General features: G+C 39.1%; 1 protein-coding gene across 6 annotated transcripts in view; it reads left to right on the forward strand.

Annotated features, from left to right (window-relative positions):
- The window catches only part of LOC123366412 (polyamine-modulated factor 1-binding protein 1-like), a 38,244-nt gene that overhangs the window by 16,540 nt on the left and 8,581 nt on the right, over nucleotides 1-13,123 (forward strand). For all 6 annotated transcript variants that reach the window (XM_045009848.1, XM_045009849.1, XM_045009845.1 and 3 more), the window contains 3 exons: nucleotides 4,955-5,139; nucleotides 7,093-7,247; nucleotides 9,235-9,397. In XM_045009848.1, coding sequence (XP_044865783.1) covers nucleotides 4,955-5,139; nucleotides 7,093-7,247; nucleotides 9,235-9,397 — 503 coding nt within the window. The remainder of the gene's footprint in view (nucleotides 1-4,954; nucleotides 5,140-7,092; nucleotides 7,248-9,234; nucleotides 9,398-13,123) is intronic.

The following is a 13,123-nucleotide window of genomic DNA, read 5'->3' on the forward strand; positions in this document are numbered from 1 at the left end:
CACTCTGTTTTTTCCATAGAACCACGGAGGTTCACATGCAGCTTAAACAGCATTGCAAAATGTGATTTATTTTTTTTAAAGGCTTTTTAAAAATATATTTGGCACCATCAAGTGGTAAAATTGTGTATTGCCACTTCAAATCAACAGCTCATTGTGGTAAGCAGGGAAAAAGCCAGATCAAACCTCATAGTTAGGGCCCTACCAAATTCACGGCTATGAAAAACATGTCACAGACCGTGAAATCTGGTATCCCTTTGTGAAATCTGGTCTTTTGTGTGCTTTTACCCTATACAGTAATATACAGATTTCATAGAGGAGACTGGTGTTTCTCAAATGGAGAGTCCTGACTCAAAAGGAAGTTGCAGGGGGGTCGCAAGGTTATTTTAGGGGGGTTGCGGTATTGCCACTGGGCAGCTGAAGAGCAGCAGCTGTTGGCCAGGTGCCCAGCTGTGCAGGTAGCAGCGTAGAAGAGTGGCAGTACCATACCATGCCATTCTTACTTCTTGCACTGCTGCCAGCAGCAGCTCTGTCTTCAGAGTTGGGGTCCCGGCCAGCAGCTACCGCTTTCCAGCTGCCCAGCTCTGAAGGCAGGGCCACTGCCAGCAGCAGTGCAGAAGTAAGGGTAGTTACCCCTACAGTAACCTTGTGACCCTCCCCCAAGTCCTTTTTGGGTCAGGACCCCTACAATTACAACACCATGGAATTTCAGATTTAAATAGCATAAATGAAATTTATGATTTTTTTTAAAATACTATGACTGTGAAATTAACCAAAATGGACCATGAATTTGGTAGGGCCCTACTCATAGTAATATGCAACATAACTATAGATACATGGAGGCTTTTTGTTTTGTTTTGTTCAGCTGTATTTTCTTATTAAATCAAACAGAAAAATTGCCTGATGTAAAATGTAACGTATATACTCGTTCATTAGCCCATTCGTTTATAAGCCAACCTCCCAAAATGGATAGGTAAAAATAGCAAAAACTGTATGACCCTTTCATAAGCTGACCCTATATTTCAGGGGTTGGAAAACTTTGGCTCCTGGCCTGTCAGGGTAAGCCATTGGCAGGTTGGAACGTTTTGTTTACCTGGAACATTCACAGGCACAGAGCCCCTCAGCTCCCAGTTGCCACAGTTTGCCGTTCCCAGCCAATGGGAGCTGCAGGAAGTGGCCCCATAATTCTCTACCCCTAAGACTCAATTCACTCTGCTGAATCATCTCATACACCCCCCTCAGAAGGAAGACAGAGGGTACTAAAAGAGGGACCTTGATCTGTGAAGACTTTAGGTATCCCCTTAAGGGGATACCTAAACCTAATTTCCCCCATACTAATTTCCCCCTACTGTTACTCACACCTTCTTGTCAACTGTTTGAAATGAGCCACTCTCATTACCACTACAAAAGTGATTTTTCCTCCCTTGGTATCCTACTGTTAATTGAATTGTCTCATTAGGCTGACCTCACACTTGGCAAGGCAACTCCCATCTTTTCATGTATTTATACCTGCTCCTGTATTTTCCACTCCATGAATCTGATGAAGTGGGCTCTAGCCCACGAAAGCTTATGTCCAAATAAATGTGTTAGTCTCTAAGGTGCCACAAGGACTCCTCATTGTTTTTGCCTTTTCTTAAGGTCCACTAGCCAAATTCCAGATCTGTTTTACTTCTGGTAGCCGGCCATTTTGGCCTTTTATCTGCACTGAACACAGTGTACAAGTTCCAACAAGTTACGCAATCACACACAGTACTGATATTAAATTCTAAGCCCTATTTCTATTTAATCTAACTGTGCTGTTCTTGATGCTGTGAGGAAAGTGAAAAATCCACCGTGTGTCTGACAGTTTGGCTCAGATGGAAACCCCAAAACAGGTGATCAGTAAAAACCACAGTATCCTAACAGAGAGCAGGGTGGAGAAGCTAAAATTGGAATGGGAGTTTCCAAAAATGGTAAAACGGTTGGCCAGGGTTTAAATTAATGAGAAGGGAGAGGAGGAAGCTGATAAGCTCCCATCTCCCTCTGGCAGTCAGTGGGAAGCAGAGAGCTCATGAGGTAGGAGTGTCTACCTCTGTGTTCCTCCAGTATGCACTCCCTTCCACCTTTTTTTTCATAGAGTTTGCCCCCCTTCCTGCAGCTTCAATTGAGTTTTCCACCTATGGATGATATTCTACCTCTCCCCAGGCCATGGGCTGTTCTAGCTGTTACAGCCTTGAGAATGAAGCAGAACCTGTGGCCTTATCACTTGAGGATCCTGTGACCCTACCCCCACCTGTTCTCTGGTCCCAGTTAGATTCTGAAGACCTTAGTTACATGCTGTAATTGAGCCAGATCTTTCAAATTATTCGTAATGTGTTTGAATTGCAATAGTGCCCGGAATGTGGTAGGCACTATAGACACTCTTATGAAGATGCATTGTCCCTGCCTCAAAGAGCTTATGTTCTAAAAAGACAAAATAAATATATTGAAAGGTGGGAGAAAGGGAAACATTATACATTTTTCCTATTGTTTTATTTTATTACACTTGGGAATTGGTTACAAGTTTATCTGGTCATTATTAGTTTGTAATTCTTATACATGTTGTTACATGCATTTAATATCCCCCAAGTTCCCCTCTTCTCTTTGAACAAGAAAATAGATAAAAGAATCATATCTAGGACTGGAAGGGTCCTCTACAGGTCATCTAGTCCAGTTCCCTGCACTGAGGCAGAACTAAGTATTAACTAGACCATCCCAGAGAGCTGTTTTTCTAACCTTTTCTTAAAAACCGACAATGACAGAGATTTCACAGCTAAATTTCCTTTGCTACACTTTAAGTCCATTACATCTTGTCCTGTCCTCATTTGATAATGACTGGAGAACAATTTATCACCGTTCTCTTTATATCTACCTTTTACGTACTTGAAGACGGTTATGTGTCGTCCCCCCCTCCCTCCAGCCTTCTTTTCTCCAGACTAAACAAACACAATTTTTTCAATCTTTCCTCATAAGTCGTATTTTTCTAGACCTTTAATAATTTTTGTTGCTTTCCTTTGGACTTTCCCAAATTTGTCCACATCTTTCCCAAAATGTGGTGCCCTTAACTGGATACAGTACTCCAGTTGAGGTCTTGCCGGTGCTGAGTAAAATAGAATTACTTCTTGGGTCTTGCTTGCAACACTCTTGTTAATACTTCCTAGAATGATGTTTGGGTTGGGTTTTTTTTGACTCATGTTTAGTTTGTGATCCACTATAACCCCCAGATCCTTTTCTGCAGTACTACCTAGGCAATCATTTCCCATTTTATATTTGTTTGATTATTTCTTCCTATGACTAGTACTTTGCATTTGTCCTAACTGAATTTCATCTTGTTTATTTCAGACCATTTATCCAGTTTAAGATTGTTTTGAATTCTAATCCCTTCCTCCAAAGCATTTGCAACCCCTCTTAGCTTGGTATAGTCAGCAGACGTTATAAGTGTACGCTCTATGCCATTATCCAAATTATTTATGAAGATATTGAATAAAACTGGACCCAGGGCAGATCCCAGTGGGACCGCACTCAATATGCCCTTCCACTTTGACTATGAACCATTGATAACTATTCTCTGAGTGCATTTTTGCAACTAGTTGTAAACCCACCTTATACTAGATTTGTCTATGCTATATTTCCCTAATTAGCTAATGAGGTCACGTGAGACAGTATCTAAGATACAGCACATGTACTGCCTCCCTCTCCCCCCATCCACAAGGCTTGTTATCCTGTCAAAGAAGGATATTAGATTGGTTTGACATGATTTGTTCTTGACAAATCCATGTTGACTGTTACTACTTATCTTCTAGGTGCTTACAAATTGATTATTTGCTCCATTATCTTTCTGAGTACCAAAGTTAAGATTACTTATCTATAATTCCGTGGGTTGTCCTTATTCCCCTTTTTATAGATAGGTACTATATTTGCCCTTCTCCGGTCCGGTCCTCTCGTATCTCTCCTTTCCTCCCCAAGTTCTCTATGCTAATCTTCATGTCATATCTCATTTGGTCTGCCTGTAGCTTGTAACAATTTTTTGTTGTTGTTCACAAACAGATTTAATGGAAGACAGAATAATATAATTTCCCTTTTGTTGTGTTTTTTGCGCAGCAAAGAGGGAGATTTCTGTGCCCTGAGACCTTCTTGCAGCCATTTTAACAAAAATCATATCCAATATTGACATTGTGGCTTTATTGGAAAACCCACAAATTTTACATTCTTGCCTATTAATGTCTTTTCTATCAAACTCTGATGGATCTTTGATCTGTCTGGCCTGATGAAAGAATTCAATATACGTATATATCAGTCTAAAATCTTTATTGTTTAGTTTATTTAGAAAGGAACATCACAAAAGTAATCATTTTAGTAACTCAGACTTGAAGGCAGATGCTAACAAATGAAAAAGACTGGGTATTTTTCACTGCTTCTCCCTCTCATGTGACACTTCAAAAGTATACAGTATCTTCATCTTGTAAAGTGGGAACCTGATGTAATCTGTATTGTTGGCAATGCTAAGCTTTTCCCTGTTGGTCACAGGAATAGTGTTTGAAAGTGGATGACTGAGGGTGAAGGCAGACTGCAAAAGAGACAATTATGAGGAGCCTGGGAAAGTAGAAATATAATAGAGAGTATGTTGCTGAACATATATAGCTATTTTATTTGTGTGATTTTTTTTTTTAAAATACCTTTTTGTTCCTCCTTATTTCCAATTCCTCATTTAGAGGAGAGTAATAAATGCAGTCATCATGATCATTTCAGTTAGCACTGATCTGGATGCATGTTATGTGTTAACTTGATTAAAGAAATAATTGACCCACATTGGGTAAAATAATATGTAGTTAACCTGTAAATATTTGTAATTTTGAGCAATGTTTGCTTACAAATAAAAATGTTAACCTATCCTGAAAAAAAACTTGAAACCATTAAAATCACTCTTTCCTTTCTTTAGAACTTCATTCTAGAGAGAAGCAGGCTTTAGTAGAGGAGATCATACAACTGAAGAGAAGGAAGGAACAGACAGACAGACAGGCCTCTGAAAAGGAAATGGAGATATTGTGTGCCAGGCAGGAATTAGAACAGCAACAAACCAATCTGAGTAATTGTGAACAGAAAATCCTTGTGATACAGTCAAAGGTACACTGCCTGGTATCATTGTTTTATTACATCAGTCAGCAGCATTTATGGGTTTTGATTTCTTGTGTTTTATGTCAAGGGAGCGGTTTTTAATAGGAATCAGTGATATATTTATTACTATTAATATATCAGATGGAATTCAGTTGGTCAGAAAAACATTTTTTTTATTGTCCATTTGCAATTTAGATTCTCATTGTTAAATCTACGGCTATTATAATAAAATCTTTTCATAATACACTCAAAAATCATGCAATGAGTTTTGTGTGGAATCACTATTAACTATGACTAGGGGTCTGATCCTGCACTGTAGTGAGTGTCCTGAAACTCCACTGACATTTTGCTGAAAATGGTACAGAGGCTATGAACAAGGGTGTCTAGATGAGCCTCAGGGTAATTTATTTGTATCACCTTGCACATCACCTCTGAATCCAGCCATTTCCCCCCCACACACACACCTGAAATGAATTCACACCCAGCACATACTTCTTATTTCATTAGCAGTCATCCCACAATCAGCAGAGAGTCCAGCCTACCACACCTTGCCCCCTCAACATTTCCAGTACAACGTGTTTTATGAGGCTTTTCCTAGTAGATTTATACCACAATGTCCATAGTATTCCCTGTACTTAGTATTCAAAGGGATACTGTGAATATCACAGAAACATGAATTACCTGCAGAGGTAATGGTGACTACTATATGGTTCAAATGAGTGGATTGAGTTTTAGACCTTGATCCTGCAATGACCTTTGCATCCACCTGGGGCCTTAAAGGCCTAATCCTGCACCACTGAAAATAGTGGGAATTTTGCATTGACTTCAGCTGGCAGGATAGAGCCTGTAGCGTATAAATTCCTTGAGGTAGGGTCTCAGACTTCCTATGTGTTTGTAAATTTCTTAGCACAATGGGGAACTAGTCTTGGTTGAAGTTTCTGGGTGCTGCCACATTCTAAATAATAATAAATGACAATATTTGGCTAGGAATATATTTCTTGAATTCAATCTGTGCATTTATATAAGGCAATACAAACAATTTAAATATTTTAGGATACTTTTGTGATGTCAAAGAAACAAGAAAAAAGCAACAAAAATGCAAAGTAGTATTAGCAGAGTTTAAAAGGTACTAATGTTTTGTCTAAATTTTATTTCTCCAGCTAGTCTGAAGTTCACTACTTGCACATTGTAAATGACTGTATAGAAAATATGAAGAATGACCCAGCACAATTTTTTCTTCAAGAACTGCTAATAGTTTATATATAATGCCAAGGCAATTTCAAATATACTATACAATTATTATAGAAACCCCAGTCCAGCAAATGTGTACACACACAAATAGTCCACTTGCATTCAATAGGATTACTTGTGCATAAAATTGGTGGCATGTGTAAGTGTTTTCAGGATGCCAGTAACCCCTTTCTTATCTTCATCCCCCCCATCTGTTTTTTCAGTATTCTGGTAAATGGTTACTTCAAATAAACAGTAGTTCATTGATCAAATATTTGTATGTGTGGTGAAATTTGATGGAGACACTTACCTGAATTGAAAAAAAAAGTGTTTGTTGATCAGGAAATGTTAAAATAATAGACATGTAAAAATATGTATTCCATCTTCGCACTGTCAATAAATTTTCTCAAGCATCCATATAATAAACCCTAACCACATACATGCAGACACCACATTCATCAGTTGGGATTGAATTTAGAACTTTCAGCACCAAAAGCACAAGCCCCTACCACTTGAGCTTTATGTACCTGGTCAAGAGTCATCATCTGGTAAGACAAACAAGGAATCAGACTACTGGACAGTTTTATAGTAGTTAAACGAAAACCAGATTATTTATTGGAACTACTTAATGAGTGATGTATGTTTTACAGTTATTTTAGAAATAAACATAAAATGAGCCTCAGTCTTCATTCTGCTCTATCTTTGTCTCCTTTTATATATGTGGACACCAAGTTGAAGCAACGGTCAGAGCAGCGGACGGCAATAGAGTTGCAGCTTTCTGAAAAGAGAAAGGAACTTACGAAAGTGCAGTTTGCTGTGCATGAAATGGAAGACAAAATATTTAAAAAAACTGCAATGATGCAAGACCAGATCACACATGACATCAGGTATTAGCCAAAGTATTTGGCAGTTTTTCGAGGGATGGTCAGGTATTGATGATTTGGGATTTACTAACCCATTAAACTCTAGGTTACTGGTTTCTGTCTTCACTACGGACGGGGTCACTTTAAGCTGGCATCCATTTTCTGACACATTGCAGGGAGTCATGATGTACTGCTTTCAGTTCATCCCCATCAACCAAAAGATGTTACACTCTATTGACTTTTCAGCAGAGAGACAACAGAGAAAATGGACATGTTGAAACAAAAGGTACTCTCTCTCATCCACAGAGGTAGTCCTTCCAGTTCAGGATCGACTAACATAAAGTGTAAGAGAGGTTGCACAGTAGTTCCACTTGTGGCGTTTTAAGGGATAAATGGTTAGTTTTAGTCCCCGTAGTTAACAATTTAGCACCCTTCCAAAATTTGCTTAATTTTAAAATTAGAGAGGGTTCCTTCTGGGGAAGAGCAGCCAATTGGAACTACTGCAGGAAGCAAGTGAAGCTTTTGCCCTCTCCCCTCAGGAGACACGATTCTCACAGGAAGGGAGGAGGGAAAAAAGAGAGCCCAGCAGCTCAGGGCAGCTTCAATCCATCTCCCCCCCTCCATTTCTGTGAGCAAAGAGACAGCTCTTCTCTGCACACCTTCCACCCTTCCCTCTAACAGCTGGCCTGGGAAAGGGCAGAGGGGATGAAGAACTCCTGGGTCTGCCAGCTCACTCAGCCAGGAAGGAGAAGAAGAGAACACTGCATCAGCCCTCTGCCTCTGGCTTGGGAGAGTGGGATGAAGAGCCCCAGGAATAGGCGAAGCAGAGGGGAGGCTGGGGGAATTCTTCTTGCGTTTCTCTAAAAGAGTATTTTATTTTTCCTTCTCAGCTATGAAAAATAATGAAAAAATGAACATTAATCCTAAATAATTATTCTAAAAATGAATCATTGCACCTGATTGGCTCAATAGAGACGTGGTAAACTAAGGGCGTACATGTGAGCTGGGGAAAACGAGGGATAGGGTGTAGAAACGGGGGGGTGTGAGAGCAGGGAAACATGAGGGAGGGAAACTTCTGCATGTGTGGGGAAACAGGTACAGGAGGAAGAGGGAGACTGGAGCTGTGTGTGCAGGGGAATGTGAGGTGTAGGAGGGAGGGGGAAACTAGGGGGTATGTGTGTGGGCAGGGGAAAGAGGAGTACATGTGGTAGGGGAAAACTAGGGGGTGCATTCCAGCTATTTTGTGCTGGTCTGGCAATGCAAAACAGCTGTAAACCAGCTTAATTGACCACTATTCTCTTGCTGCTATGCAGAGCTTGAGTTGGCCAAAATCAGTCAGATCAAATCTAACCTCAAAATATAACATAAAAATGATTTAAGACTGGTAATACATACTTTCAGATCTTTAGAAATTTCACATGTTAGCATTCTCGGGAGGATTCTTGTTAGTGTTCAGGTATGAAATTTTTAATAATTGTAACTGATTTTATCATTTTTACATGAGTGTCCTGAGGGCTTTTAAATTGTGTAATATATTTTACTTGACTAGTGCTAATTTCCTTGATTTCCTTGTTTTGAGAGAAAAAGAGAATATCTGTGTGTGCACAAGCATTATATTAATTCTCCATTGTTACAACAGTATGCCCTCCTACAAGCAAGATGTGCCTTGCTAGTGATTCATCCTTGTTTTTAGAATTAATTTTTAATAAACAGAGCTAGATAGATTGTATAATATAACTAACAATGTTAGGTTGCTTTTTGACAGATTTAGGATACAAAGTTTATGGAAAGGGCTGATTTTAATGAGATAATTCAGAAAGCTGTATAAAATGTCCTAACATTAAGATCCTATTATACAAACCTTATAATTGGATCTTAATGTTAGGACAATTTATACAACTTTCTGAATAATGTCATATATATCTTTTAAAAATATGGCTTGTCGTTTTCAGATGGAACAATTTTTAACAATTAATAAATATTATTTTCTCTGTGCATTTTTTCTGATCAGAAGTGAGATAAGTTTTCTTCATCAGCAATTGAGAGAGAAAGAACTACTGGCAGAGCAGGATCGTTTCTTAAGAAGCAAAATGATGGATGATTATGCATCCCTGACCACAGAGACTGCTGTGCTGCGTTCCCAACTCTTGGAACTTAACAAGCAACTGAACATAGTAAGAATGGGATAGGGAATGACCAATTGGTCTTACATATAAAAAACAAAAACAAAAAACACTAAACAAAGTTAATTCAATTAAGACAACATAGATTAACATGATGTTCCTTTTCCACTGCCTCATTAAAACATCTAAGATTCTATATTTTTACACTTCAGTAATGTTCAGACTATATTCAATTCACTTTTCTTAGTAAAAGAAACAGTTGAGACTACAAAGGAAATCTGATCCAAATTAGAGAACATCTTTAAATTTCTGAAGGCACATGATAAAAGTAGGCAATTAAATTTTCTTTTTTCCTCTCTCTCTAGAGTGGTAAACTCCTAGTGGTTTTTAAATATGAACACATCAGCATGCAATTCAAACTCAGAAATTAGCATTTTTATTTAAATATGCATGTTCTTATTAAATCAGCAGTTTCCTGAAGCTTGCACTTGCTATTTCGATCTGTAATGCTTTGGCCTAATTTTCACCTTAGATGTTGCTTAAAGACTCCCCTCTGCCTTTAAATTCCATTTGATGGCAGTGACTTCTGAACCCTAAGCAAAAAATGCTACAGTAATCCTTCATATGTGGAATAGGTGTGAAAAAACAAAGATCATTAAGAAGTGCTGAATTGACCTGCCCTCAAATATAGAATGAGTTTCAAGTCATTAATTGGAAAGAGGTTGTAGAACATAACTGAAAGATGAAGCCACTTTGTCAAATGATGCATTGCATTCTTTTTCAACTCCTGAGACATTTGGGCCAGATTCATCAAAAGTTTCATGGATGCGTCTTTGAGCCTACTTCTCGTTTCTTCTGCCTGTATCTGGGTTCCTAAATACTCCATACCAAGCAGCTCCTGGGTGTGACGGTGCCACCCATAAGGCTTTATGGAAATATGCTTGTGTGTGTGTGTGTATGTATGTGTGTGTATGTATGTGTATATATACACACACACACACACACACACACACACACACACACAAGCATATATATATATGTTTTTTATATATATATATATATATATATAACATAACTAGAATGTGTTTTATGTTACATATGCCATGTAACATATCTCTGTAAAGGTCATGATCTACTAAATCTATTAATCCTATTTGTATGTATGTATCATTTTTGTATTCAAAGTTATGAATATTGGCTGCATACTTGTTTGATTCTAAGTAGGCTGTAGTGAAGCAGTTGGTCAGCTTCCTGAGAAAACGCTATTCTTAGTAAGTGCCCAATCAAGAAACACTTAAGCCAACAATGAACTTGGAGACACCCATCCACGTCTGGGCTTTCCCAGACATGTGGCTTGGCTGGTAAGGAACTCAGTCATGCATGGACATGTGACTTGCCCAGGTGACTCCAAAACTCCATTTTGTAGCTGGACTTTGCATAGGGGTGAGGAGGGGGTCTCCACCCACAAGAGAGAGTCTATTTAAGCCCAGGGGAGACCCCTCCATTTTGTCTTCCGCTGGCTAAAGAGAAGGCCTCTCCACCCCCAGAGATACCTGAAAGAAACTGGAACAAAGGACAGTGACTGCAAGGGGTGTGAGTGATTGCTGGACCCAGACTAAAAGGAGATTAGTCTGTAAAAGGAAGCATTCTGGAACTGGTGAGAATCTTATCTGTAGTCAGTTTGATTAGACATAGACTTGCGGGTTTTATTTTATTTTACTTGGTAATTCACTTTGTTCTGTCTGTCACTACTTGGAACCACTTAAATTCTACTTTCTGTATTTAATAAAATCACTTTTTACTTATTAACTCAGAGTATGTATTAATACCTGGGGAGGGCAAACAGCTGTGCATATTCATGTCAAGCCAGGCGTACAACACTCCTTACACAAATTTCAACAGAGACAACCGAGACCTCATTCCAAGTTTATTCACAACATTGTTTCAGATTTTCACTTAAATGAATCTATTTATCTCTTCATTTTCTTTCCAAAACCAAAAATTGTGCTTCTAAAGAATGAGCCATTTTTTCCCAGAGAATATTTAAATGTATTATATTTAAATTTCAATATTTTATCACATGGCTAATAACACTCGTCCCTTCAAATATCAAAGCTCATTCCACTAGAACTCAGGCTGCCTCAGAAATCTCCATATCTGAGATCTGCAAGGCAGCCACTAGGAATAATCTCCTTGACTTGGCCACAAAATCAGATGGCAGATTTGGACAGGTATTGTTAAAATGACAATTTAGGTAGTGGTAGCTAGGATTCCTTAGTAACTGAGGGGATGGCAGCTGCTTAAGCAGATGTGAAGGTACTAGATAAATAATTATTAGTTTTTTTACATTTTCATTGCCAGTGTGTTAGTTTTTAAAAGAAAAATATTTTAGCATCCGAGAATATTTGCAGCAAGTTAGTAAAAATTTCCAGATATGTAAGATAAATCTTGGCTAAACTTACTTGACTGACTCCCTTAAAAAGGACTCAGAGTATTTTCTCCAAATCCAGTTGTGTAGTTTATTTTTACATTCTATAGAAACAAAATCAGCTCTTCTCAAGTAGTGTCCCTATGAGTGCTCTACTGTAGGTGTGTTTGTGTTCCTCCACTGCTGATTGGAAAACTTTGGTAGCTGTGTCCATTAGACCCACACACGCGCAGTCTCGCCTTGTGCTGCACCACAAAGCTAGCCAGCGCACGCGGGCTAACCTCCCTCAGTTCCTTCTCAACTGCCCCAACTAGAGACAGAGGCATTAGCAGTCCATTAAGACTATTGTTTAATTTTACATACCTATAGTTAGTCTCCTAGTTATAGTTCTAGTCGTAGTATTCTTCTCCTTCTCCTTATTTTACCCTTGGAAATAAAAACAACCCCCCACCCCAAACCTTTAATTTCTTTCCCACTTTTTCTCCCCATTGGGGACCCTTTTCCCCAACAGGGTATGCCCAGTCCGCTAGGCTTCAAAAAATGCCTTACTTGTAAAGAGGCGATCCTAGGTGCAGACAAGCACTCAGTGTATTTGCTGCCTCAGGGAAGGGTGCTTACCGTGGCGGGCCGCGTACCAAAGGTTGTCAATCCCTGGGCTACTGCTTGGTTCCAACACCTAGAAAGCTCCTGTTCAAGAGGTAGAAGAGATTCTGTTACACAGTAGAAAGTCCTCAACGTGACGTAACTTACCTGCAGTAATGCTCCAGGTTACAGATTTGGTGCATGTCCCAATAAATCTCCCCAACATCTGCGAATCTTCCACATTATTCTTTGACCCTAAAAAAAGTCAGGTCTATCTCTAAGCTCTCTTAGGGTCCGCCTAGAGGCTATAACAGCTTTCCACCAACCTGTGGAAGGGTACTCCGTGCTGTCACACCCAACCACTCAGAGGTTCCTCAAGGCTATAGTAACCTCTTCCCTCAACCTGTAATTGCCAGGATCACCTCTGGAGCCTTTTTTTAAAATCAGCATTACCTTAGCTACCCTCCAGTCATCTGGTAGAGGCTGATTTAAGTGATGGATTACATACCACAGTTAGTAGCTTTGCAATTTCATATTGGAGTTCCTTCAGAACTCTTGGATGAATACCATCTCTAGTCCTTGTGACTTATTACTGTTTAATTTATCCATTTATTCCAAAACCACCTCTGTTGACACCTCAATCTTCAGACAGTTCCTCAGATTTGTCACCTAAAAAAATGGTTCAGGTATGTAAAGACCAATGCAAAGAATTCATTTAGTTTCTCCCCTCAACATCCTTGTCTTCCTTGAGTGATCCTTTAGCACCT

The sequence above is a fragment of the Mauremys mutica genome, chromosome 3, assembly GCF_020497125.1.
Source record: "Mauremys mutica isolate MM-2020 ecotype Southern chromosome 3, ASM2049712v1, whole genome shotgun sequence".
NCBI classification, from domain to species: domain Eukaryota; kingdom Metazoa; phylum Chordata; order Testudines; family Geoemydidae; genus Mauremys; species Mauremys mutica.